This window comes from Nothobranchius furzeri, chromosome 5 (genome assembly GCF_043380555.1).
Source record: "Nothobranchius furzeri strain GRZ-AD chromosome 5, NfurGRZ-RIMD1, whole genome shotgun sequence".
NCBI lineage: Eukaryota > Metazoa > Chordata > Actinopteri > Cyprinodontiformes > Nothobranchiidae > Nothobranchius > Nothobranchius furzeri.
The window spans coordinates 83131169-83158641 of NC_091745.1; the positions used below are offsets into that span (position 1 = coordinate 83131169).

The 27473-nt window shown below is 43.4% G+C and overlaps 1 protein-coding gene across 6 annotated transcripts in view; it reads right to left on the minus strand.

Moving 5' to 3' along the window:
* Window positions 1-297: 297 nt before the first annotated feature.
* The window catches only part of osbpl3b (oxysterol binding protein-like 3b), a 192589-nt gene continuing 165413 nt past the window's right edge, over window positions 298-27473 (minus strand). For all 6 annotated transcript variants that reach the window (XM_070551285.1, XM_070551284.1, XM_070551283.1 and 3 more), the window contains 5 exons: window positions 8973-9117; window positions 7568-7712; window positions 7359-7485; window positions 3033-3155; window positions 298-1522 (listed from right to left, as the gene is read on the minus strand). In XM_070551285.1, the coding sequence (XP_070407386.1) occupies window positions 1426-1522; window positions 3033-3155; window positions 7359-7485; window positions 7568-7712; window positions 8973-9117 (637 nt within the window). In that variant the 3' untranslated portion in view covers window positions 298-1425. The remainder of the gene's footprint in view (window positions 1523-3032; window positions 3156-7358; window positions 7486-7567; window positions 7713-8972; window positions 9118-27473) is intronic.

Below are 27473 nucleotides of genomic sequence, written 5' to 3' on the forward strand. Positions count from 1 at the left end.
AAAAAAGGTATTATTTGTCCCTTTCTTTTAACCTTCTAGTAAAGGCTTCACTTTACACAGCTGTCCTGGAAATATTGCCCACAAAGGCAACAGTGAAGCAGACAGCTATCACAGCTGATGTTTCACTGTGTTTGCAGAAACAAGTTTTTGTGACACAGTCACGTGAACATATCATGTGTATGTTTAGTGTGAAGGTTAATGTTCACAGCTGAACCTATGACATTGTGGAAAAGGGACAGGTAGAACACGATGAAATATCTGAGATGTTGCTGAAATGACTCACAAATGACTCAACAGGACCAAAGAACATCACAATATTTTATTTTCTTTAAGCATAGTCTTGGACACATTTGAATAAAGTGAAAAAGGTACTGGAATAAGAAATTGCTACAGCTGTTGTTGCACAAGTGTTTATACAGTCAAAGCAAAAAAGCTGAAATATTTTTAAAGGGATAATCCACCCAAAATAGAAATTTTGTCTGTTGATATGTTTCCCAGAGTTAAGATTGGTGAAAAAAAAACATTGTTAACCAGCCCAGTATTCTCCTGTCACAGTTGTACTCCTTTCGCTTTAGCTTAGCATAAAACACAGTAAGTGAGTGGATCCAAGTAGCACTGTGAGTAAAAACGTCCTTAAAATCACTCAGTAGTGATCCCAGTTCTGCTTGGTGAGCTAAATAATCTGACTGCAAGTGAAACTAATTAGTAACATAAAGGAATCACAGGTGCCTTTTTAGCGTTGGGACTCCTTAATGACAAAGCACAGTTGTAGGCCTCCGCTGGAAGGTGCAAGGCAGCTGTCATTGTGTGTGTTTTAAGCCAGTTCGCTAACGTGTGCATCTGTGTTTATGGAAGCAAGTGTCTTTGGGGCTGCCTTGTACCTTTCAGCAGAGACTTACAGCTGTGGGTGGAAAAACCCTTTAATCAACATAATCTATGCACAATGATGTTCTCAAGATTGTCTGATCAGTTTCTTACAGAAGTGATTTTAAGGCAATGCTGTGGAATTACACAATGGAAGTGTGATAGTAAGGCATCAGACAATGCAGAATAGGTATACAATCAGCCACAGGCAAATGAAGGCCAGGTTATCTCCGAGGTAGAGAAGGTCCACGTTAAGACAACAGTTGTTTCAAGCTAATGTAGATTTCCGCTAAAAATTATTTATCAATCGAGCTATTCTCCTGTCCAGAGTAAACATAACATTACATGAGTGGACATGTGGAAAAATCAGACCGTTCCTAAAACATGCTAGAATTAACATGTTTACCCAACACGGATAAGCACTTGTTCTTAAGGCAATATAACTTTGATTAAAGTGGATGAATGAATGTGGATGACGTGAGCTACAGGCATCACCAGAACCAGCCTGGATCACAGTTGAGGCTGTGTGTATTGACATATGTGTGAACTGCAGTTCTGCAGTTACCACAGCGTAGGGAAATCCACGTGAGCAAAGCCGGGGTCCTTCCTCAGCTCCCAGTACGTGTGGTTGCTCACCCAATCGCCTTCCTTTGACATCCTATAGGAACAAAACCACAAATACACTCTGATTTGTTACAAATAAATAATAAACTATCTGAAGTGCATTCAATAATTAGTTCATTGTTATTCTATAATCGTTGCAATTACAAATACTGTATAATGAATTTGCCCAGCTAATTTTAAACACAAACTCAAGTTATGAGGATGAATGTATTTTTTATGGTTGTTTGACTATTTGTTGTATTTGTATTGTGGGACATCTTCAGGGCAGTTGAGGGTTTCGTCACTGTGAATTATTATACACGGCCTGGTAAGCAGATAAGCTTCTGCAATGTCACAAGATTTGTCTCCATCCGGTGTTGCACTAGCAAGATCACCAAGACCTTGGTGGTCAACTCATGTGTGAAAATGATCTCATGCTCCCTGAACCACCCTGTCACTATTTGAGCCCCGTGAATCCTGGCATTGTCATCTTGAAATATGTCCGTGCCATCAGGGCAGATAGAAGAACCTGCTCATTCAGAATATTCAGGTAGTCAGCTGACCTCATTCTTGGAGCACATCCTGTTGCTGAACTGCTGACCAACTGCATCAACCCCAGATCATAACACTGCCCCCACAGGAGTGTACAGTAGGCACTAGGCATGATGGGTGCATCACTTCATCTGCCTCTCTTCTTACCCTGATGCACCATCACTGTGGAACAGGGTCCATCTGGATTCATCAGACCACCCCTTGGGATATCTAACTGAGCCAATCAGCACTGAGCTGACATCACACACTGTGACGCTCAGTTTCTCATAAACAATGAAGGTGGCGTCTGAAGCGGACTTCGCTAAGGCTCTAAACTTGAACATGTCTTTAAAACCACAACAAGTAGAAGCGCTAAAAGCCTTTCTTCTATAGAAAGACATTTACGCTTTTGCCAGATGCAATTTTTGACAACAGCTAAAGTTGACATTTCCGCCTTTTTTGTGATTGGTTATTTTTGAGGTGGCTAGTCCCACCCCTCACGTGCTTCTGTGTCTGTGAGTATCCAGACTAGTTCTCTGTGTAGAATAAAACAGGACGAGTCCACCAGTTGGGGTAAAGTAACTTGCTGGCACCTGAAAGATAATCACCCATGCACTGATTGTTCAATAGGAGGCTCATGCCAATTCATTTAGTTAAATTCAGATGGCAGCTTATCTTGGCCAGGCAGTGTATTTTATCGTTGTCTGGCTTGCTGCACGTCTATCCTAAACGTGGAAATACAGATTTAGGTAGTTTGAATTTAAATACATCTGTTTTTAAATTATAGATGCTGCTGTAATTTAAAATACCAGGCTAATTTTTTATAAACTCTAGTCTTGCAATAAAGTTCATCAACCTCATGACTTGTTTCAAACTCTAAAATACACCATCAACTTTATGACTTTAATGGACATAAGACTATTTTTATTTGAAACATTTAAGTTAAATTCAGATGAGCAGGTTGACCTAACTTCACCTGTAAAAGTAAAGAAAGGAATTCTGGCAAAATAAATTCTCTAACAGATTTAGGCCACCTAAAGAATTTGGGCTGATGTGATGTGTTGTTCTCCTCCAGGATTCTCCGTCTGTCTCTCTGCAGCTCTTCAATCCTCTGTTTCTGTTCATCTGCAGCCTCCAAGTCCCCCTCCTCAAGAAGCCTGACACACACACACACACACACACACACACACACACACACACACACACGCACACGCACACGGTCAAACATTAATATTAAAGGTTCAAATGTAGTCTTCACTCATGTATTTTGGTTGTGACTCATAACTGAGGTCTGATATGGAAGCAGACACCTCATTATACAGTGGGCGAAATAGATCAGCATCGTTTGTACTTTGATAAATCGTGACAACTTTTCCAGTCTCTGATGCCTCAGAGCAGCTGTGTTTTATTTTAAGATATTGAAGCTTGAGCTAAAATTATTCTGTGAACATGAAAGCATTCATGCTCTACATTTTAAGCAAAGCTACTTATGTTGTTATTTTTGTTCATTTCCATGGAGTGTCACGATGCGGTGTCGGTGGTGGTGGACCCATGTGTGTTGGAGCTGGACCAGGAGGCAGAAATGCAGCTCAGGTAAAATAAAACGGATTTAATGAATCATGGCACGTAGGATGACACAGCAGGAGCAACGTAAAATGGTGAAAAACACAACAATGATCTGACGAAGCACAAGTGCAAAACAGGGGGTACAAATACACAAGGATAATCAGAAACACACGGGCAGGATAACAAGGGGCAGGTGAGTCCAATAAACCACTAATTAGGGGTGGACGGGACCAAGAGTCAGAGGGGTCGAAGCAGATCCTGACAGTACCCCCCCCCCCCCCCCCCATACCCCCCCCCCCCCCCCCCCAAGGGGCGGATACCAGACGCCCACAAGACGCACACCAAACGAAAAACCAGGGGACCAGGGCTCAGGGGAATCTGGGAGGGTGGCGGTGGGGAACCAGGAGCCGGGACCAGGGGACTCAGGAGGCAGAGGGGACGAAGACTTGGGAAGCAGATGAGAGGACGAGGGAACTCAAGAGAATGGGATCTCTGGAGAAGGTAACTCTGGAGACGGGAACTCTGGAGACGAAGACATTGGAGAACCTGCAGGTGCAGACCCTGCAGGGGTAGAACCTGCAGGAGTAGACCCTGCAGGCATAGGCCCTGCAGGCTTGGACCCTGCTGGCATAGACCCTGCAGGTGTAGACCCTGCAGGCGTAGACCCAGGAGGTGGAGCCTCTGACACGCTGACCGGAGCCTCCTGGACGGGCTGGACCACAAGATGTAGATCCAACGGAGATCTGGACATAGCTGGAGAGTTGATGTTCTGTAGAGGAACCGAACGAGGAAACCAGGATCGGCGGCAGGTACTCGACATTCAGTCAATGACACAGCAGGAGCAACGTAACAGGGTGAAAAACACAACAACGATCCGACAAAGGACAAGTGCAAAACAGGGGGTACAAATACACAAGGATCATCAGAAACACACGGGCAGGATAACAAGGGGCAGGTGAGTCCAATAAACCACTAATTAGGGGACCAAGAGTCAGAGGGGTCGGAGCAGATTGTGACATGGAGTGTTTTCCACTGTCAAGAAAATATGATTGGAAAGAATGAAATATTAAATGTAAATGCAGATTTTACATCATATATATATATATATATATATATATAATATATACACATCTATCTATATATATATATATATATTTATATGTATATATATATATATATATATATATATATATATATATATATATATATATATAAATAAATTAAACTCTCTCACAACTTTATAAGTACACCTTGCTAGTACCAGGTTGGATCCCCTTTTACCCTCAGAACTTAATCCTTCGTGGAGTAGACTCAACTGGAAACATTCCTCAGAGATTTTGGTCCATATTGACATGATAGCATCAGCAGTTGCTGCAGATTTTACATCTTCACATCCATGATGTGAATCTCCCCTTCTACCGCATCCCAAAGGTGCTCTATTGGACTGAGATCTGGTGACTGTGGAGGCCATCTGGGTACAGTGAACTCATTGTCATGGTGAAGAAGCCAGTCTGAGATAAATTACTTTATTTATAGAGCATATTTCCTGCATAGCAACACAATGTGCTCTGTAGTAGATAACACATAAAATAATCAATGAAAGAATATGTATACACTCATCAACAAAGTATATACATAGTTAAAATACACACCTAAAACAGTTATAAACCATACACACAAACGTACACATACACTGATTTACACACATCCACACACACACATAAAACAGAGACTGAGGTGAAAGTAATAAAAGCAGTAAAAACATAATTACAAGCCCTTATTTAAAAATGCTACAAAAATTAAACAATAGAACAATAAAAGAGTGAAGGATATAAAAATAAAAATAACAAGACAACCTAACCACAGGTTTGGTCAAATAAATGAGTTTTTTTACTTTTTCTTAAAAACATTTAGTTTAGCTGCTTCCCTCAGGTCTAAAGGCAGAGTATTCCAGATTTTTGGTGCATATACACTAAAAGCAGCTTAGAATATGTATGTGATATAACCAGGTTGCCATGACCTGCAGACCGGAGTGGTCTGACTGGTATTTAAGGCATTAGCAAGTCAAGAAGGTCCAGAATGACAGTTACTTTTCTGGAGTACATGTGTGTCGCAGGTCTTTAACAACCTTATAATAAACCTGTCTCTGTGCTGTGGTTGCAGCAAAAACCAGACTGGTAAGTATCAAAAATGTTGTTTGATGAAAGGTTGATCTGAGTGAAAACTGCTTTTTCGAGTATGTAGTTTACTAATTAACAGTAAATTTGAAATCGGGCAATAATTGGAACATGTAGTTGGATCAAGGCCGCTCTTTTTTAACAGGAGTATGATGACAACTGTTGCTAAGAAGAAGTGCACTAGGAAGAATTCCTGATAGAAGATACACATTTATAATTGCCTACACACCAGATTTAACACAGTGGAAAATGGTTTTTGGAAAAAAAATTGTTGGAATAGGATCCAGACAGCAGTTGGATGATTGTAGCTGTCTAATCAAGTTATCTAGTGCTTCATGGTTTAAAGACAAAGTGAGTCATAGTACAGACTGTGGTCCTGGAGAGCAGTTGTGTTATGTCTATTAATTAATCCCTTACCAATTTTACAGCTCTTTTGAACATCTAATTCTTAGTTTTCCTAATTCAGATTGCAAAAAATCTCTTAAACCACTCGTTTGTAGTTTTGTATTGTCCACCAGGCCCTCAGTTTTTAGATCACATCTCTGATTTTTTTATCTGATTTGGTGCTAAATACTGATAAGGTCATTGCATGTTGACATTGAAAGTGATAGCTTCAGTGTAGCCTTTAATAATATCTTAGACTCGATTGGTTTTACTCAAAGAACACACAATTCCACCCACTCCCGCCATCATACAATAGACCTTGTGCTGACATGTGGCATAGAGTGTGAGGAAATGACAGTATTTCCCCACAATCCAGTCCTCCTGGACCACTCTTTGATAACTTTTGAGTTTAATATATTTATTCTGACTGAGTTTTCAAGACATGAAAGTAAATTTTGCTATAGTCGATCTCTATCTGACAACACTGTTGCATCTTTTAAATCAACTGTTCCATCGTTACTGTCTTCAGTGTCTCGGATGAACTTAGCAGAGGGCAATATTTTCATTTCTAGCCCTTCATAAATTGATGGTCTAGTTCATAGTGTTACTTCTTTTCAGGTGGCATTAGACAATATTACCCCTTTAAAAAAAGAAGGTAATTAAGCACAGGAAGTTGGCTCCCTGGTTAAAGTCTGAAATGCATACATTAAAACAGAACTCTGGAAATTTGGAGAGAGCATGGTACTCTACACACCGGGAGTCTTACTTATCCTGGAAAAATTGCCTAGTGTTTTATAAAAAAAAACAATAGGCATGGACGAAGACCCCCCTCCTTCTTTTTCACAAAGAAGAAACCCGCGGCTCCTGGCGAGGTGGAAGGGCGGATGAACCCATGTTGAAGGGCGTCGGTGATATAGGCATAAATGGCCTGAGTCTCTGCTGGGGACAGGGAGTACAAGCGGCCCCGAGGTGGAACAGAACCGGGCAGGAGTTTTATCTCCAGGTCGTAAGGGTGGTGAGGAGGCAAGACAGTGGTAGGGTTCTTTGAGAAACCCTGAGCCAGGTCATGATAACAGATGATATATTTATACATATATCACATTTAAATATCTTGTGGCTAGCATGAAACTTTACACCTATTTAGGGAGTGCATTTTAAACATGCAGAACATGTAAACAATCAGGAACTTTTGGTGCATGAACACTCTGATGGGAACATAAATTTTAATTTTACCTTTGATCAACTCGCAGTCTGGTATCTGTAGGGGGCAGCAGTACCTTCAGAGAGGGATCCAGCTCGTTTAGCTCAATTGCAAACTTGGTAAAGCCATAGTACTGCTCATAGTTTACTGGCATTGAATCTAAACACAAGCAACATACAATGGATCAGACACATAAACAGAGAATCCACCAAAAAGCTGATTCTGCTTTAAAGACTTTTACTTGCTCTCCAGATGCATGTCGCCGATGATGGATCGCCGCAGAAAAGAGCTTCGTGCCACTTTCCAAAGAGTCTGTGGACGACCTTCCCTTTACTATCCGTAATTGTTCCCTCCACTTCGTTCAGATTTGAGTTCCAACATTTGGCCTGAATAAGACAGAATGAAGTTAGAGGAGGAAGCATACCTAGTCAGCAGACGCTACTGTTGTTTACACGATCCTGAATCCAGAAGGAAAGGTGTGTGTGTGTGTGTGTGTGTGTGTGTGTGTGTGTGTGTGTGTGTGTGTGTGTGTGAAATGGGGAGTCACAATGACACATGACTTCCAGCACAGCTTTAGGATGCCTTTCAAATGGCACACACCCAGACAGTAACCTCACCCTCTCGGTCTGCACTGCCATATATCAAACATAAATAATTAGGTCAAAAGTAAAAGCTGCAAGGAGCTTATATAGGCTTCTAGAGAGCATGTACACCATGAATTATTCAGTCTAAATACCCCTAAAGCTTTGCAGTAATATGTTCTAAACACAGACTGAAAAAAGTCAAGCATCAAGCATGAAGCATCAAGAATGCACTAATATTTTTTGCCCGATGTCTGACACGAGTCATGACAGCTAAATTATTTTACAGCTAGGTGATTGGTTACTTAAAATATGGAGACTTCTTCATGTGCTCTCTAAGTCAGCGTGTAGTGGACACAGATCCAGCTAAGTTGAAAGTTGAAGGTAAATTTGTGATGAGTCAAACATGTTAAAACTTTTTGTTTGATCATCCTGACATTTTTTTTGATAAATGGCCTAAATTGTAAATCTAAATTGTACCATTACTTTTAAGATTCATTTACATTTTTTCTACACTTACATACACACATTTATCTGAGAGGTGAATTTAGCAAACATTTAAATTGAAATATGTTGTTTTGGTTTATGTATGACTAAGGATGACTCTGTGGATATTTGTGAAGTTTTGTAAAGTTCCACAATAATTCAGAAATAAATATATGTTACAAAGGTTCAGGTTGTAAAACACTAAAATGATTTTCATCGGGTTCAGTGTTATATGCGTTGTGTTTTAACGCCATTGGGAAAAAAAATCTCAACTTTAAACCAACATTTTAGAAATAACTGTATTTAATGGTATTAACTCCCCCCAAAACAACAACTTTCGAACATGATTACAGTCTCTGCCATTATAGTGAATGGGCTCAAATGTCAAATTGACATAAATGCTATTATTTCTAATAATATTAATCAAGTGTGTTACAGGTTTAAGGCTGCTATAATAAATGGTGGCTTTTCAGCGTGGGTATATAAACCACCGGTATTAAATTCACTTCATGAGTTGTTATAACTATGATAACGATAATACTATGACTATTATTTTTGTTGTCCTTTTGTCCACCTCACCTTAATAAAAGTAACCTTGCACTGACAAACATCACTGCTGGAGGTTTGGATGGTGATCTCCCCGTAGTGCTCGATCCAGCGCTGTCCGCTGAGAATGTTGTGGATGCAGGACGTAACCTTGTTCCATTCATAGTGATCTCCAAATCTAGGGAAATGGAATCAGAACAAGATCTTTATTTAACTGCTTTACGGTTCTTTTTTGTTAACACAGGAAAAGTATTTCACTGCAGCGGCAAAAGTCTGAGGAAGGCTACAGTGATGGTCGAAACAAAAACAAGATCAAAATAAAGTTTTTGATGTGTTAAAAAACAACTGGATACAACCCACAGTATGAATGTACAAAATACGTCCAAAAGATTTAATTATTCTTTAAATAATCGTACGCGGTATTCAGACAACTATTTGTTACTTGCTCCTGTGTGCAGCTGTGAATAAATGTCCGCATATTTACATTCTCTGTTCTACCAGAGGCGACTGGCTGACCAAGGGGACTGCTCCTCTGGGGCTCTCTTCTTCTGGCAACACCAGCTGTGCACTCTGTCATTTTCTACCAGTTGTTGAGTTAGGGAGTTACTGACGGTCCTTTTTTTTGTTTTTGTTTGATGAGTCCAGGGGGAGGGTGCGTGGGAGTTCGCCCAACCAATCTACATGTGTTTTGTGAATTTGGAGAAGGCGTTTGACCACATCCCTTGGGGGTGGGGTGGCGTTCAAGAGTTGGTGTTGCTAAGCTGTTGCTAGGACCAGTCTCGCCGTTGCTTTAGGAACCCCTAGCTAACGCCTAGTGCTGCCCATGTTATGGGGTACCAAGCCCTTTGATATGAGCTGTTAGGTCCATGTACAAATGGTATCAGAGCTTGGTCTGCATTGTCGGCAGTAAGTCGGGTTCATTTCTGATGAGAGTTGGACTAAGCCGAGGCTGCCCTTTGTCTCCGATTCTGTTGAAAACTTTTATGGACAGGATTTCTAGGTGCAGCCAAGGTGTTGAGGTGATCTGTGTTGGTGGCCTGAGGATCGGGTCTCCAGCCTGATGAACTAGACCAAATTCTTGCTTTGCAAAGTTTGGTCTGGGAACATTCCACTGGAACCTCCACAGCCCCTAGCAGCATACTGGCTGGCCAACCACAGCTCTCTATTGGGGTTTTAAACTGGAAGAGTGCTATGACTGGTCCACAATGGTGGGCTAATCACAGCGCTCTATTGGGGTTTTAAACTGGAAGAGTGCTATGACTGGTCCACAATGGTGGTTCAATCACAGCGCTCTATTGGCTTTGGGTTCGATTAGGGCCCTCTATTTGTCTGGTGGGCGGGATGATGCGACAGAGTGAAACAGGATGGCGACAGCTTATTTGAAAAGGCTTTTACGTCAATTTTGGACAATTTGGTCTCGGGCTTTATTAGAATCAGGAGCAAATACCGTAGGTGTATTTAAGTCCTTTATTTTTAAAAAAGGACGTATTTTCACCTTCTTCAACAGCAGACTGCCTCGTTTGCTGATATCCGTTGTGGTGAGTAAGTCACGTTGTTTGTTGTCCAGTAGAATGTGGAGATTGTTTGAAAGACAACGGCAGAACCCACCCTGCAATAGGAGCTGTCAGTGGAGAGTTGCCAGACTGAATAATGTATTTATTTATTCTGGATTCCAAGGCTATCGGGTCTCTGTTTTTTACAGATAATGTGGTGCTGTTGAATTAATCAGATCATGATTTCTAGATCAGATCTTTTGCCAAAGTGGTTCGCAGCTGTGCGTTTATCTTTTTAATACCTTAATCCAGGGATTCCCTAAGTGTGGTGCAGGGGTGCGCGAGCTGCCGCTAGGGGGTGCGCGAGGTGAAAAGTGTAATGGCTGCGAAGCTCAGAGAAGTCTGTCATATGTCACCATTAGCGTAGCCAGAAACTCATTTGTGGGTGGGCCTAAGAAAACGTAAGTGGGCCCAATAAATGTAATTGAAAACAAGTATAATTTGCTTGTGTGTGTGTGTGTGTGTGTGTGTGTGTGTGTGTGTGTGTGTCCTCTGCATGTGCCATAGCTTCATAATAATAATGCGCTCTGAGCTTCAGCACTCTGGCCTGCACACGCTGTTAATAGCAAGATATGTTCCGTATTTGATCATTTTTAACGGTGTTGGAGAAATCTGAAGGTGGTGAGTCATTCTGGCAGATTGTAATTAACACCTGTCTCATGCAGGTGTTCTGACATTGTAAACCTCACACACAGAACATTGTGGATGTAACTAAATAAATCAAGACATGATTCCCATCTGAGCATTTTAGCATTATCATATTATTATATTAGCACACTGACTAAACGTGTCAGGCTATTAACAGCGAGCTGAAGATCTGAAGTTCAGAGTGCGTCTGTCAGAGGTCAGACGCGTTCCAGCGGAACCACGGCTCACGGGTGCACAAGTGAGCACATCTGGGCTGGGCAGAAGTCGTTTTACAACATTGGTTTAAATAGCGCCAATAATGAGATGCGGTGACTGGAGCGGCACACACACACACACACACACACACACACACACACACACACACACACACACACACACACACACACACACACACACACACACACACACACACACAGAAATTCAACAAACGCACGCTGCGCAAACTCCAGCGCGGCGCCGTCAGACTGAAGGCAGAAATGAGCGCTGCCTCCTCCGTGATAAAAAACTTTTAAGAGGTTTTATAACAACATTTTTCATTCAAGGTCAAATTAAGATATTAGCTTCTATTTTGGGATGACGTATGAAATTCGAGAGTGATCTTTTTTTTTAACCCTGTCTGTTTTAACCCCTGACTGTTTAGCTTGACATCTGAGATCTATATAGATTTATATAAGGGATTGTGACAGCAGTGTATGTCACCTCAGGGACATGGTCTTCTGGTAATGTGTGTTCTGTCCAGGATGACTGGTTGATGTGCACACAGTCTTCTGTTTATGAATGCATGTGTTGATTTTGTACTTCTATTTGAGTTACCAGTGACTTGGAGTTGCCCATGGAGTCTCACACCTGCAGCTCATCTCCTCAGGAAGCCTAATCAGCACTACTGGAATCTACCTACTCCCAAGGGAGGGGAGATTCATGCTTATGCTTCTGTTTAATTCAGGCCTTGTCCATACGTAGCCGGGGATCTGCCAAAACGTAGACATTTTTCTACGTTTTGGCCCGTCATCCACACGAAAACTGAGTTTTTTCACACGAAAACGGATATTTTTAAAAACTCCGGCCAAAGTGAAGATCTATGTTTTCTCCGTTTTGGGTGTCTGCGTGTGGACAGACAAAACCGGAGTTTTAAGGTCCGCAACGTCACTTTCCGTGACAAAAAAATGCTGACATCACGTGTGCGACCTGTGTTTACACTAGCCGACAGCATGGATGCCCTCAGAGCTGCGCTCGCTTTATCAATTGTCCAAGCGCTTTTTGCTTGTTTGTTTTTGCAAGCGGAATTACTGCTCCTTGCGGAAGACCACAGACGAAGGACGAGGTTAAGAACGGGGGAAGTACTGCCGCCTACAGGTCTGGCATGTCCTTAACAACGTATTTATCCGGGTACGTGTGGACAGAGTTTCTTTTTAAACGAGGTGGTGTGGATGCAAGTTTTTGGAGGGGCGGATATTCGTTTTCAAAAAACCCGGCGACGTGTGGACTAGGCCTTAAAGTAGATGTTTTCTGTTATGGATAGGAAGTTTGTAATTATGATTTAGTTATTTGAGTTACCTGAATTGATTAGATTGGTTAGTTTGTGTGTGTGAGGATGTGTGTGTTAATTGTATGTTAATTGTTCCCCTCTTGTATGTAGAGTGGTCTGATCAGCCACTATTTAAGTTGAACCTGGTGTGTCTGAAATGTCTTTTGTTTTTCTGGATAGAGTGTCTTGTGCTGTGATTAGGTTAAAGTTCCTGTTAACTTTGAAGCTGCTCCAAAATAAAATGGAGTTTTCAGTCTCATGAGCAGTGCTTTTCTGGCTGGTTTGTGCAAGTCCCTGACAGGGATATATATATGTATATATATATATATATATATATATATATATATATATATATATATATATATATTTATATATCGCTTTGATGCATAATGGTCACTACAGTGGACAGGTACTCAAAATTATTATTTATTTTTGCTATTAAGCACAGCTGTTGAAGACTTTATTGCATTTGAGCCCCTCCATTTGGACTTCAGTAAGGCAAGCCAACATATTTCATGTTCAGAATGTACGCTGTCCACTGAGAAGGACATGTAATAAATTATTTGTAAATTATTAAATGTTACAAAAAATATTTGTTGAAATTTGTTTCATTCACACCTGATGATGAATGAAAAAAGATGTGTAAAAAATCATGGTTGAAGATTTCATAATTCATGCATCAGAGGTATATATATATATATAAATATAGCCATGCCCTGATGTGGGGGCTGGGGGGTGCGTCGACGTGGTCGGGACATAGAAGGGGGTGCGCGGCTAAATAAGTTCGGGAACCGCTGCCTGTCTTGTTTCTTTTTAAAAGACTGCTACCAATACTTACATTTGTTAGATATGTGCAAGTCTGTTTTATCTTAGTGCATTACAAATATCTGTGAATCTGACTTATTGCTTCAAAAAGTAGGATTAAAGGTTTCCAGTGAATCTTTAAGAAAGCTGTAGTGGGTGAAGTGGAAACAGAAGAGAACATTCAGATGTACTGCGGCAGACGGTGAGAGAGATGTGGTCCAGTGTTTGTAATAATAAAAGTGAATTAAAGCTGCAAGCAGCGTCGTTCGGCCCTCGCAGCGAAGCTGCTCGTCCTCCTTCCGCACCCCCTCCGCTCCATCCCTGACGCTCTCCAAACCCAGCTCCGCGCTTCTCCGTCCTGGCCGGCAGCCGGGGGCACCAGGGCACGTCTGGCAGAACAGGAAGTAAACCACCCTGACACCAGAAACCGTAAACGGCCTCCTCGTCCACACCTCACCCGGACCCAGCATCCCCTCTGAGCCCACCATTACACGTCTCACCACTAGGAGATACTCTATCTTTACCACACTGGTGATGTGATGTTCAGTCTCGGGCAAATCGGAGGCTGTTTGTGGAAGTTACAGTCAAACGTAAGGTCACAGCATCACGCTAGAAATCGCCATGGCATCAAAGCCCCTCCCTTTCTGAAAAGCTATCAGATCTGAATGGTCATTACAACATCATGAAGACAGTGCATGACCTTAGTGTCATGTTGACTAAATTAGAGGGGACAAATATGGGCATTTCACCATAAAAATATAGACTTCCTGTTGTCACGGGGCGGGGCTTAGGTTATGTCAGCTGTCCACATTGTCATTGTCTTGAGATGTGGTCAATGATCACACAGACACAGTTTGATATAGATCTGATCATGCACATGGGAGTTGTAAAGTCAAGTACTGTAATGGCGAAAGGTCAAAGTTTGAGGCTTAGCCACGCCCACACCTTTATACTTATTTAAAATCCGACGGTTGAATTTTTCCCCCTTTCTCTTAAGAGTATATAGCAGAAGTTTGAAGGCGATTGGTGAAAAGGGCGACGGGCCATCATTCTCCTAATAAAGTGTGTGATAACCACTAAATAGAGTACTTGGACCAAAATGGCTGACCTCCTGTGCGAAATTGCGCTTGGCTCCAAGAGACTTTTTTGTAGGTCCTGAGACACCACATTAGTGTACCAAATTTCGTGATCCTCAGTCAAAGCATGGCTTGGGGCTGACAGTTTTAATGGTCCTAGGGGGCGCTATTTCAGAAAATAGGCCACGCCCACAAACTTCAGCTGTCCATTTCTATTGGGGGTCAGACTAGGATCACTCATCAGAAATTTTGTGGCGATGTCACAATGATAGTAGAAGTGAGAGACAAACGAATATCCATGGCGTGATGGCGAATTTCGCCATGCTCCCAAAGCCCCGCCTTTATTCGAAACCTGCCAGTACTATAGACAAAGTAACCTCAACTTGTCTGCTGCTATTTGCCAGTGATTGATGGTGATTGGGTAAAATGAGTCCAATAGGGAGCTGTGAAAAAAAGAGTGGCGTGGCAACAGGTCAAAGTTTGAGGCTTAGCCACGCCCACACCTTTATACTTATTTAAAATCCGACGGCTGAATTTTTTCCTTTATGTCTTAAGAGTATATAGCAGAAGTTTGAAGGCGATTGGTGAAAAGGGAGATGGAGCAACACTCTCCAAACAACGTGTGCGAAAACCACTAAATCGAGTACTTGGACCAAAATGGCCGACTTCCTGTGCGACTTGGTGCTTGGCTCCAAGAGACTTTTTTGTAGGTCCTGAGACACCACATTAGTGTACCAAATTTCGTAATTCTCAGTCGAAGCATGGCTTGGGGCTGACAGTTTTAATGGTCCTAGGGGGCGCTATTTCATAAAATAGGCCACGCCCACCGGATTTTCACATCAGATTATTTTGGGAGCCGGACTAGGATCACTCACAAGAAGTTTCCTGGCGATATCTCTAGAAATGACTAAATGGGAGGCAAACGTAAGGCCACGTCGGTACGCCTGAGTTCGCCGCGCCGCCACAGCCCCGCCTTCTGCATAAAACTCCCATAAAGTGATGCCAAGCAACCCCAACTTGTCTTCAGTTACGTGCTACAAATTTGGGGTGATTATTTGAAAGGGCGAATTTTGGAAAATTTCCCAGTAAAACTTGACCTTTTAAGTCCTGAGGGGGCGGGGCTTACGTGACATCATCAATCGACCATTCATTTGTCTTCGGAGGGTGATGACGATTGTCCATAGAACTTTTCTTTAACTGTAATTCTTTCATTTATGACATTATAGCAATGTGAATTTTTTTGGCGAGTGCTCGAAATTTGAGGCCTGGCCCCGCCCCTTCCGTATTTACGAAAAGTCAATTTTATTGTCTCATTTGAATCGTCCATCGCTTCTGTTCGATCTCAGACTATTTTTGAGACGATGGTGCGAAAAATGACCAAACTGTTCAACCAAATATAGACCCTAGAAATGGCCAAAATGGCTAAAAATTGCCATTTCAACCCAAAATGGCTGACTTCCTGTTTGATATTGACCATGGCTGCAAGAGACTTTTCTGTGCGGACTGTTGAGTACTACAAGTGTACCAAATTTCATAACTGTACGATAAACTAAGCTTTATGGAGAGGGGTATTTTTCACTTTCTAGGGGGCGCTGTTCAGCCACTTTTTTACGAACTTTAACATCGCCAGTGAAATACGTAAATTTCACGAACTTTCTATATTGGGCCAGAATTTGGTGACTTTTTGGATATGCTAAGACCCCCTAAAGGCCATTCAAAGACGCGGAAGAAAAAAGAAAGAAAGAAAGAAAGAAAGCGTAATTAAAGCTGCAAGCAGCGTCGTTCGGCCCTCGCAGCGAAGCTGCTCGCCCTCCTTCCGCACCCCCTCCACTCCATCCCCGACGCTCTCCAAACCCAGCTCCACGCTTCTCCATCCTGGCCGGCAGCCGGGGGCACCAGGGCACGTCTGGCAGAACAGAAAGTCAACCACCCCGACACCAGAAACCGTGAACGGCCTTCTCGTCCACACCTCACCCTGACTCAGCATCCCCTCTTAGCCCACCATTACACGTCTCACCACTAGGATACACTCTATCTTTACCACACTGGTGATGTGATGTTCAGTCTCGGGCAAATCGGAGGCTGTTTGTGGAAGTTACAGGCAAACGTAAGGTCACAGCGTCACGCCAGAAATCGCCATGGCATCAAAGCCCCTCCCTTTCTGAAAAGCTATCAGATCGGAATGGTCATTACAACATCATGAAGACAGTGCATGACCTTAGTGTCATGTTGACTAAATTAGAGGGGACAAATATGGGCATTTCACCATAAAACAGTAGACTTCCTGTAGTCAGGGGGCGGGGCTTAGGTGATGTCAGCTGTCCACATTGTCACTGTCTTCAGATGTGGTCAGTGATCACACAGACAAAGTTTGAAATTGATCTGATCATGCACATGGGAGTTATTAAGTCAAGTAACGTAATGGCGACTGGTCAAAGTTTGAGGCTTAGCCACGCCCACACCTTTATACTTATTTAAAATCCGACGGTTGAATTTTTTCCTCTATGTCTTAAGAGTATATAGCAGGAGTTTGAAGGTGATCGGTGGAAAGGACGACGAGACATCATTCTCCTAATAACGTGTGCGAAAACCACTAAATCGAGTACTTGGACCAAAATGGCCGACCTCCTGTGCGACATTGTACTTGGCTCCAAGAGACTTTTTTGTAGGTCCTGAGACACTACATTAGTGTGCCAAATTTCGTGATCCTCAGTCAAAGCATGGCTTGGGGCTGATAGTTTTAATGGTCCTAGGGGGCGCTATTTCAGAAAATAGGCCACGCCCACAAACTTCAGCTGTCCAATTCTATTAGGGGTCAGAGTAAGATCACTCATCAGAAATTGTGTGGTGATGTCACAATGATTGAAGAAATGAGAGACAAACGTATTTCCATGGCTTGATGGTGAATTTCGCCATGCTCCCAAAGCCCCGCCTTTATTCGAAATCTGCCAGTACTATAAACCAAGTGACCTCAACTTGTCTGCTGCTATTTGCCAGTGATTGCTGGTGATTGGTTAAAAGGAGTCCAATAGGGAGCTGTGAAAAAAAGAGTGGCGTGGCGACAAGTCAAAGTTTGAGGCTTAGCCACGCCCACACCTTTATACTTATTTAAAATCCGTAGGTTGAATTTTTTCCCCTTTGTCTTAAGAGTCTATAGCAGAAGTTTGAAGGTGATTGGTGAAAAGGGCGATGGTGCAACACTCTCCAAACAACGTGTGCGAAAACCACTAAATCGAGTACTTGGACCAAAATGGCCGACTTCCTGTGCGACTTGGTGCTTGGCTCCAAGAGACTTTTTTGTAGGTCCTGAGACACCACATTAGTGTACCAAATTTCGTAATCCTCAGTCAAAGCATGGCTTGGGGCTGACAGTTTTAATGGTCCTAGGGGGCGCTATTTCAGAAAATAGGCCACGCCCACCGGATTTTCACATCATATTTTTTGGGGGGCAGGACTAGGATCACTCCCAAGAAGTTTCGTGGCGATATCTTTAGAAATGATGAAATGGGAGGCAAACGTAAGGCCTAAGCGGTACGCCTGACTTCGCCGCGCCGCCACAGCCCCGCCTTCTGCAGAAAACTCCCATAAAGTGACGCCAAGCAACTCCAACTTGTCTTCAGTTACCTGCTACAAATTTGGGGTGATTATTTGAAAGGGCGAATTTTGGAAAATTTCCCAGTAAAACTTGACCTTTTAAGTCCTGAGGGGGCGGGGCTTATGTGACATCATCAATCGACCATTCATTTGTCTTCGGAGGTTGATGACGATTGTCCATAGAACATTTCTTTAACTGTAGTTCTTTCATTTATGAAATTATAGCAATTTGAATTTTTTTGGCGAGTGCTCGAACTTTGAGGCCTGGTCCCGCCCCTTCAGTATTTACGAAAAGTCAATTTTATTGTCTCATTTGATTCGTCCATCGCTTCTGTTCGATCGCACACTATTTTTGAGACGATCGTGCGAAAAATGGCCAAACTGTTGAACCAAATATAGACCCTAGAAATGGTCAAAACGGGGTCAAAATGGCCACTTTAGTCCAAAATGGCCGACTTCCTGTTTGATATTGACCATGGGTGCAAGAGACTTTTCTGTGCGGACTGCTGAGTACTACAAGTGTACCAAATTTCATAACTGTACGATAAACTAAGCTTTATGGAGAGGGGTATTTTTCACTTTTTAGGGGGCGCTGTCGAGCCACTTTCTTATCAACTTTCACATCGCCAAGGAAATACGTAAATTTCACGCACTTTCTATATTGGGCCAGATTTTGGTGACTTTTTGGATATGCTAAGACCCCCTAAGGGCCAGTCAAAGACGCGGAAGAAAAAAAAAAAAAAAAAATAATTAAAGCTGCAAGCAGCGTCGTTCGGCCCTCGCAGCTCCGCGCCGCTCCGGTCTGGACGGCAGCCCGGGGCACCAGTGCACGTCTGACAGAACAGAAACGTCAACCACCCCGACACCAGAAACCGCGAATGGCCTCCTAGTCCGCACCTCACCCTGACTCAGCATCCCCTCTGAGCTCACCATTAAATTGAATATTAAGATTACGGCGTTACGCCAGAATTCGCCATGGCATCAAAGCCCCTCCCTTTCTGGAAAGCTATCAGATCTGAATGGTCAATACAGCATCATGAAGACAGTGCATGACCTTTGTTTCATGTTGACTAAATTAGAGGGGACAAATATGGGCAGTTCACCATAAAACAATAGGCTTCCTGTAGTCAGGGGGCGGGGCTTAGGTGATGTCAGCTGTCCACATTGTCATTGTTTACAGATATGGTCAATGATCACACAGACAAAGTTCGAAAAAGATCTGATCATGCACATGGGAGTTATTAAGTCAAGTAAAGTAATGGCGAAAGGTCAAAGTTTGAGGCTTAGCCACGCCCACATCTTTCAACTTTTGAAAAATCCGACGGTTGAATTTTTTCCCCTATGTCTTAAGAGTATATAGCAGAAGTTTGAAGGCGATTGGTGAAAAGGGCGACGGAGCATCACTCTCCAAACAACGTGTGCGAAAACCACTAAATCGCGTACTTGGACCAAAATGGCCGACTTCCTGTGCAATGTTGTGCTTGGCTCCAAGAGACTTTTTTGTAGGTCCTGAGACACCACATTAGTGTACCAAATTTCGTAATCCTCAGTCAAAGCATGGCTTGGGGCTGATAGTTTAAATGGTCCTAGAGGCGCTATTTAAGACAATAGGCCACGCCCACAAACTTCAGCTATGGATATCTCTTGGGGCTCAGGCTAGGATCACTTACAAGAAGTTTCGTAGCGCTATCACAATAACTGAAGAAATGAGAGGCAAACGTATTTCCATGGCGTGATGGCGATTTTCGCCATGCTGCCAAAGCCCCGCCTTTACTCGAAACCTGCCAGTACTGGATACCAAGTGACCTCAAGTTGTCTACTGCTATTTGCCAGAGATTATGGGTGATTGGGTAAAAGGAGTCCAATAGGAAGCTGTGGAAAAAAAGAGTGGCGTGGCGAAAGGTCAAAGTTTGAGGCTTAGCCACGCCCACACCTTTCAACTTTTGAAAAATCCGACGGTTGAATTTTTTCCCCTACGTCTTAAGAGTACATGGCAGAAGTTTGAAGGCGATTGGTGAAAAGGGTGACGGAGCATCACTCTCCAAACAACGTGTGCGAAAACCACTAATTCGAGTACTTGGACCAAAATGGCCGACTTCCTGTGCGACTTTGTTCTTGGCTCCAAGAGACTTTTTTGTAGGTCCTGAGACACCACATTAGTGTACCAAATTTCGTAATCCTCAGTCAAAGCATGGCTTGGGGCTGACAGTTTTAATGGCTCTAGGGGGCGCTATTTAAGAAAATAGGCCACGCCCACAAACTTCAGCTGTCTATTTCTCTTGGGGCTCAGACTAGGATCACTCACCAGAAGTTTCGTAGCGATATCACGAAAACTGAAGAAATGAGAGGCAAACGTATTTCCTTGGCGTGATGGCGATATTCGCCATGCTCCCAAAGCCCCGCCTTTTTTCGAAACCTAACTGTACTGGATACCAAGTGACCTCAACTTGTCTACTGCTATTTGCCAGAGATTCCTATTGATTGGGTTAAAGGGGTCCAATAGGGAGATGTGAAAAAAAAGAGTGGCGTGGCGAAAGGTCAAAGTTTGAGGCTTAGCCACGCCCACACCTTTCAACTTTTGAAAAATCCGACAGTTGAATTTTTTCCCCTTCGTCTTAAGAGTATATAGCAGAAGTGTGAAAGTGATTGGTGAAAAGAGCAACGGAGCATCACTCTCCAAACAACGTGTGCGAAAACCACTAAATTGCGTACTTGGACCAAAATGGCCGACTTCCTGGTCGACTTTGCGCTTGGCTCCAAGAGACTTTTTTGTAGGTCCTGAGACACCACATTAGTGTACCAAATTTCGTAATCCTCAGTCAAAGCATAGCTTGGGGCTATTAGTTTAAATGGTCCTAGGGGGCGCTATTTAAGAAAATAGGCCACGCCCACAAATTTCAGATGTCTATGTCGCTTGGGGGTCAGACTAGGATCACGCACCAGAAGTTTCGTAGCGATATCACGATAACTGAAGAAATGAGAGGCAAACATACTTCCATGGCGTGATGGCGATTTTCGCCATGCTCCTGAAGCCCCGCCTTTTTTTGAAACCTGCCAGTACTGGATACCAAGTGACCTCAAGTTGTCTACTGCTGTTTGCCAGAGATTCCTGCTGATTGGGTAAAAGGAGTCCAGTAGGGAGCTGTGAAAAAATGAGTGGTGTGGCGACAGGTCAAAGTTTGAGGCTTAGCCACGCCCACACCGTTAAACTTTTGAAAAATCCGACGGTTGAATTTTTTCCTCTTTGTCTTAAGAGTATATAGCAGACGTTTCAAGGAGATTGGTGAAAAGGGCGACGGAGCATCACTCTCCAAACAAGGTGTGCGAAAACCAGTAAATCGCGTATTTGGACCAAAATGGCCGACTTCCTGTGCGACTTTGCACTTGGGTCCAAGAGACTTTTTTGTAGGTCCTGAGACACCACATTAGTGTACCAAATTTCGTAATCCTCAGTCAAAGCATGGCTTGGGGCTGACAGTTTTAATGGTCCTAGGGGGCGCTATTTCAGAAAATAGGCCACGCCCACCGAATGTTCACATCAGATCTTTTGGGGGGCCAGACTAGGATCACTCACAAGAAGTTTCGTGATGATATCTTTAGAAATGACGAAATGGGAGGCAAACGTAAGGCCACGGCGGTACGCCTGACTTCGCCGCGCCGCCACAGCCCCGCCCTCTGCCGAAAACTCACATAATGTGACGCCAAGCAACCCCCACTTGTCTTGAGTTACCAGCTACAAATTTGTGGTGATTTAGTGAAATGGGGCAATTTGGGACCTTTCACAGTAAAACTTAACCTTTGTGGTCCTGAGGGGGCGGGGCTTGTATGATTTCATCATGCGACCATTCAATTTACTTTGTGAGGTGATGACGAATGACCACAGAAAGTTTGATAACTCTATTCCATTCAGTTATGAAGTTATAGCAATTTAAAAAATTTTGGCGAGTAGTCAAACTTCGAGGCCTGGCCCCGCCCCTTCAGTATTTACGAAAAGTCAATTTTATTGTCTCATTTTGTTCGCCCATCTCTTCTGAGCAATTTTACACAATTTTTGAGATGATCGTGCAAAAAATGATCGAGCAATCCAATCAGAAACGGACCCTAAAAACGGCCAAAACTGCAAAAAATCGCCATTTCAACCCAAAATGGCCGACTTCCTGTTTGATATTGACCATGCTTGCAAGAGACTTTTCTGTGCGGACTATTGAGTACTATAAGTGTACCAAATTTCATAACGGTACGATAAACTAAGCTTTATGGAGAGGGGTTTTTTTCATATTCTAGGGGGCGCTGTTCAGCCATTTTCTTTGCGATTTTTTTGGGACCTTTAAAATATCAAATTTTTCACCAGGCCTGACAAGTGTGCAAAATATTGTGAGTTTTGGGGTATGTTAAGATACCCAAAAAGCCATTCAAAGCGGCACCGGAATAATAAATAAAAAAAATAATAATTAAAGCTGCAAGCAGCGTCGTTCGGCCCTCGCAGCGAAGCTGCTCGCCCTCCTTCCGCACCCCCTCCGCTCCATCCCCGACGCTGTCCAAACCCAGCTCCGCGCTTCTCCATCCTGGCAGGCAGCCGGGGGCACCAGGGCAAGTCTGGCGGAACAGAAAGTCAACCACCCCGACACCAGAAACCGTGAACGGTCTCCTCGTCCACACCTCACCCTGACTCAGCATCCCATCTGAGCCCACCATTACATGTCTCACCACTAGGAGATACTCTATCTTTACCACACTGGTGATGTGATGTTCAGTCTCGGGCAAATCGGAGGCTGTTAGTGGAAGGTACAGTCAAACGTAAGGTCACAGCGTCACGCCAGAAATTGCCATGGCATCAAAGCCCCTCCCTTTCTGAAAAGCTATCAGATCTGAATGGTCATTACAACATCATGAAGACAGTGCATGACCTTAGTGTCATCTTGACTAAATTAGAGGGGACAAATATGGGCATTTCACCATAAAACAGTAGACTTCCTGTAGTCAGGGGGCGGGGCTTAGGTGATGTCAGCTGTCCACATTGTCACTGTCTTCAGATGTGGTCAGTGATCACACAGACAAAGTTTGAAATTGATCTGATCATGCACATGGGAGTATTTAAGTCAAGTAACGTAATGGCGACTGGTCAAAGTTTGAGGCTTAGCCACGCCCACACCTTTATACTTATGTAAAATCCGACGGTTGATGTTTTTCCTCTATGTCTTAAGAGTATATAGCAGGAGTTTGAAGGTGATCAGTGGGAAGGACGACGAGACATCATTCTCCTAATAATGTGTGCGAAAACCACTAAATTGCGTACTTGGACCAAAATGGCCGACCTCCTGTGCGATATTGCACTTGGCTCCAAGAGACTTTTTTGTAGGTCCTGAGACACCACATTAGTGTGCCAAATTTCGTGATCCTCAGTCAAAGCAAGGCTTGGGGCTGACAGTTTTAATGGTCCTAAGGGGCGCTATTTCAGAAAATAGGCCACGCCCACAAACTTCAGCTGTCCAATTATATTAGGGGTCAGAGTAAGATCACTCATCAGAAATTGTGTGGTGATGTCACAATGACTGAAGAAATGAGAGACAAACGTATTTCCATGGCGTGATGGCGAATTTTGCCATGCTCCCAAAGCCCCGCCTTTATTCGAAACCTGCCAGTACTATAGATCAAGTGACCTGAACTTGTCTGCTGCTATTTGCCAGTGATAGCTGGTGATTGGTTAAAAGGACTCCAATAGGGAGCTGTGAAAAAAAGAGTGGCGTGGCAACAGGTCAAAGTTTGAGGCTTAGCCACGCCCACACCTTTATACTTATTTAAAATCCGACGGTTGAATTTTTTCATCTATGTCTTAAGAGTGTATAGCAGAAGTTAGAAGGTGATTGGTGAAAAGGGCGATGGTGCAACACTCTCCAAACAACGTGTGCAAAAACCACTAAATCGAGTACTTGGACCAAAATGGCCGACTTCCTGTGCAACTTTGCACTTGGCTCCAAGAGACTTTTTTGTAGGTCCTGAGATACCACATTGGTGTACCAAATTTCGTAATCCTCAGTCAAAGCATGGCTTGGGGCTGACAGTTGTTATGGTCCTAGGGGGCGCTATTTCAGAAAATAGGCCACGCCCACCCGATGTTCACATCAAATTTTTTGGGGGGCCGGACTAGGATCACTCACAAGAAGTTTCGTGGCGATATCTTTAGAATTGACGAAATGGGAGGTAAACGTAAGGCCACGTCAGTACGCCTGACTTCGCCGCGCCGCCACAGCCCCGCCTTCTGCAGAAAACTCCCATAAAGTGACGCCAAGCAACCCCAACTTGTCTTCAGTTACCTGCTACAAATTTGGGAAGATTATTTGAAAGGGCAAATTTTTGAAAATTTCCCAGTAAAACTTGAACTTTTAAGTACTGAGGGGGCGGGGCTTATGTGACATCATCAAACGACGATTCATTTGTCTTCGGGGGGCGATGACGATTGTCCATAGAAAGTTAAGTTACCTGTGATTCTTTCATTTATGAAATTATAGCAATTTGAATTTTTTTGGCGAGTGCCGAACTTTGAGGCCTGGTCCCGCCCCTTCAGTACTTACGAAAAGTCAATTTTATTGTCTCATTTTAATCGACCATCGCTTCTGTTCGATCGCACACTATATTTGAGATGATCGTGCGAAAAATAACCAAACTGTTCAACCAAATATAGACCCTAGAAATGGCCAAAACGGGGTCAAAATGGCCACTTTAGTCCAAAATGGCCGACTTCCTGTTTGATATTGACCATGGGTGCAAGAGGCTTTTCTGTGCGTATTGTTGAGTTCTACAAGTGTACCAAATTTCATAACTCTACTATGAAAAAAGGTCAAAGCGGAGGGGTATTTTTAATTTTCCAGGGGGCGCTGTCGAAACATTTTTTTACCAAATTTCACGTTGCCAGTGAAATACGTAAATTTCACGCACTTTCTATATTGGGCCAGAATTTGGTGAGTTTTTGGATATGCTAAGACCCCCTAAAGGCCACCCAAAGACGCGGAAGAAAAAGAAAAAATAATTAAAGCTGCAAGCAGCGTCGTTCGGCCCTCGCAGCTCCGCGCCGCTCCGGCCTGGCCGACAGCCCGGGGCACCAGGGCACGTCTGGCAGAACAGAAACGTCAACCGCCCCGACACTAGAAACCGCAAATGGCCTCCTAGTCCGCACCTCACCCTTACTCAGCATCCCCTCTGAGCTCACCATTAAATTGAATTGTAAGGGTGCGGCGTTACGCCAGAATTCGCCATGGCATCAAAGCCCTTCCCTTTCTGGAAAGCTATCAGATCTGAATGGTCAATACAGCATCATGAAGACAGTGCATGACCTTGGTGTCTTGTTGACTAAATTAGAGGGGACAAATATGGGCATTTCAGCATAAAAAAATAGACTTCCTGTGGTCAGGGGGCGGGGCTTAGGTGATGTCAGCTGTCCACATTGTCATTTTTTACAGATATGGTCAATGATCACACAGACAAAGTTTGAAAAAGATCTGATCTTGCACATGGGAGTTATTAAGTCAAGTAAAGTAATGGCGAAAGGTCAAAGTTTGAGACTTAGCCACGCCCACACCTTTCAACTTTTGAAAAATGCGACGGTTGAATTTTTTCCCCTACGTCTTAAGAGTATATAGTAGAAGTTTGAAAGTGATTGGTGAAAAGGGCGACGGAGCATCACTCTCCAAACAACGTGTGCGAAAACCACTAAATCGCGTACTTGGACCAAAATGGCTGACTTCCTGTGCGACTTTACGCTTGGCTCCAAGAGACTTTTTTGTAGGTCCTGAGACCCCACATTAGTGTACCAAATTTCGTAATCTTCAGTCAAAGCATGGCTTGGGGCTATTAGTTTAAATGGTCCTAGGGGGCGCTATTTAAGAAAATAGGCCACGCCCACAAATTTCAGCTATGTTTGTCTCTTGGGGGTCAGACAAGGATCACTTACAAGAAGTTTCGTAGCGCTATCACAATAACTGAAGAAATGAGAGGCAAACGTATTTCCATGGCGTGATGGTGATTTTCGCCATGCTGCCAAAGCCCCGCCTTTACTCGAAACCTGCCAGTACTGGATACCAAGTGACCTCAAGTTGTCTACTGCTATTTGCCAGAGATTATTGGTGATTGGGTAAAAGGAGTCCAATAGGAAGCTGTGAAAAAAAGAGTGGCGTGGCGAAAGGTCAAAGTTTGAGGCTTAGCCACGCCCACACCTTTCAACTTTTGAAAAATCCGACGGTTGAATTTTTTCCCCGATGACTTAAGAGCATATGGCAGAAGTTTGAAGGAGATTGGTGAAAAGGACGACGGAGCATCACTCTCCAAACAACGTGTGCGAAAACCACTAAATCGCGTACTTGGACCAAAATGGCCGACTTCCTGTACGACTTTGCACTTGGGTCCAAGAGACTTTTTTGTAGGTCCTGAGACACCACATTAGTGTACCAAATTTCGTAATCCTCAGTCAAAGCATGGCTTGGGGCTGACAGTTTTAATGGTCCTAGGGGGCGCTATTTCAGAAAATAGGCCACGCCCACCGGATGTTCACATCAGTTCTTTTGAGGGGCCGGACTAGGATCACTCACAAGAAGTTTCGTGACGATATTTTTAGAAATGACGAAATGGGAGGCAAACGTAAGGCCACGGCGGTACGCCTGACTTCGCCGCGCCGCCACAGCCCCGCCCTCTGTCGAAAACTCCCATAAAGTGACGCCAAGCAACCCCCACTTGTCTTGAGTTAACAGTTACAAATTTGTGGGGATTGAGTGAAATGGGGCCATTTGGGACCTTTCATAGTAAAACTTGACCTTTTTGGTCCTGAGGGGGCGGGGCTTGTGTGATGTCATCATCCGACCATTCATTTTACTTTGTGGGAGGATGACAAATGACCACAGAAAGTTTGGTAACTCTATTCCATTCAATTATGAAGTTATAGCAGTTATAATTTTTTTGGCGAGTAGTCAAACTTCGAGGCCTGGCCCCGCCCCTTCAGCATATACGAAAACTCAGAATCCTTGTCTCATTTTGTTCGGCCATTTCTTCTGAGCAATTTTATACCATTTTTGAGACGATCGTGCGAAAATTGATCGAGCAATCCAATCAGAGACTGACCCTAAAAACGGCAAAAACGGCCAAAAATCGCCATTTCATCCCAAAATGGCCGACTTCCTGTTTGATATTGACCATGCTTGCAAGAGACTTTTCTGTGCGGACTGTTGAGTACTACAAGTGTACCAAATTTCATAACTGTACGATAAACTAAGCTTTATGGAGAGGGGTTTTTTTCACTTTGTAGGGGGCGCTGTTCAGCCATTTTCTTTGCGATTTTTTTGGGACC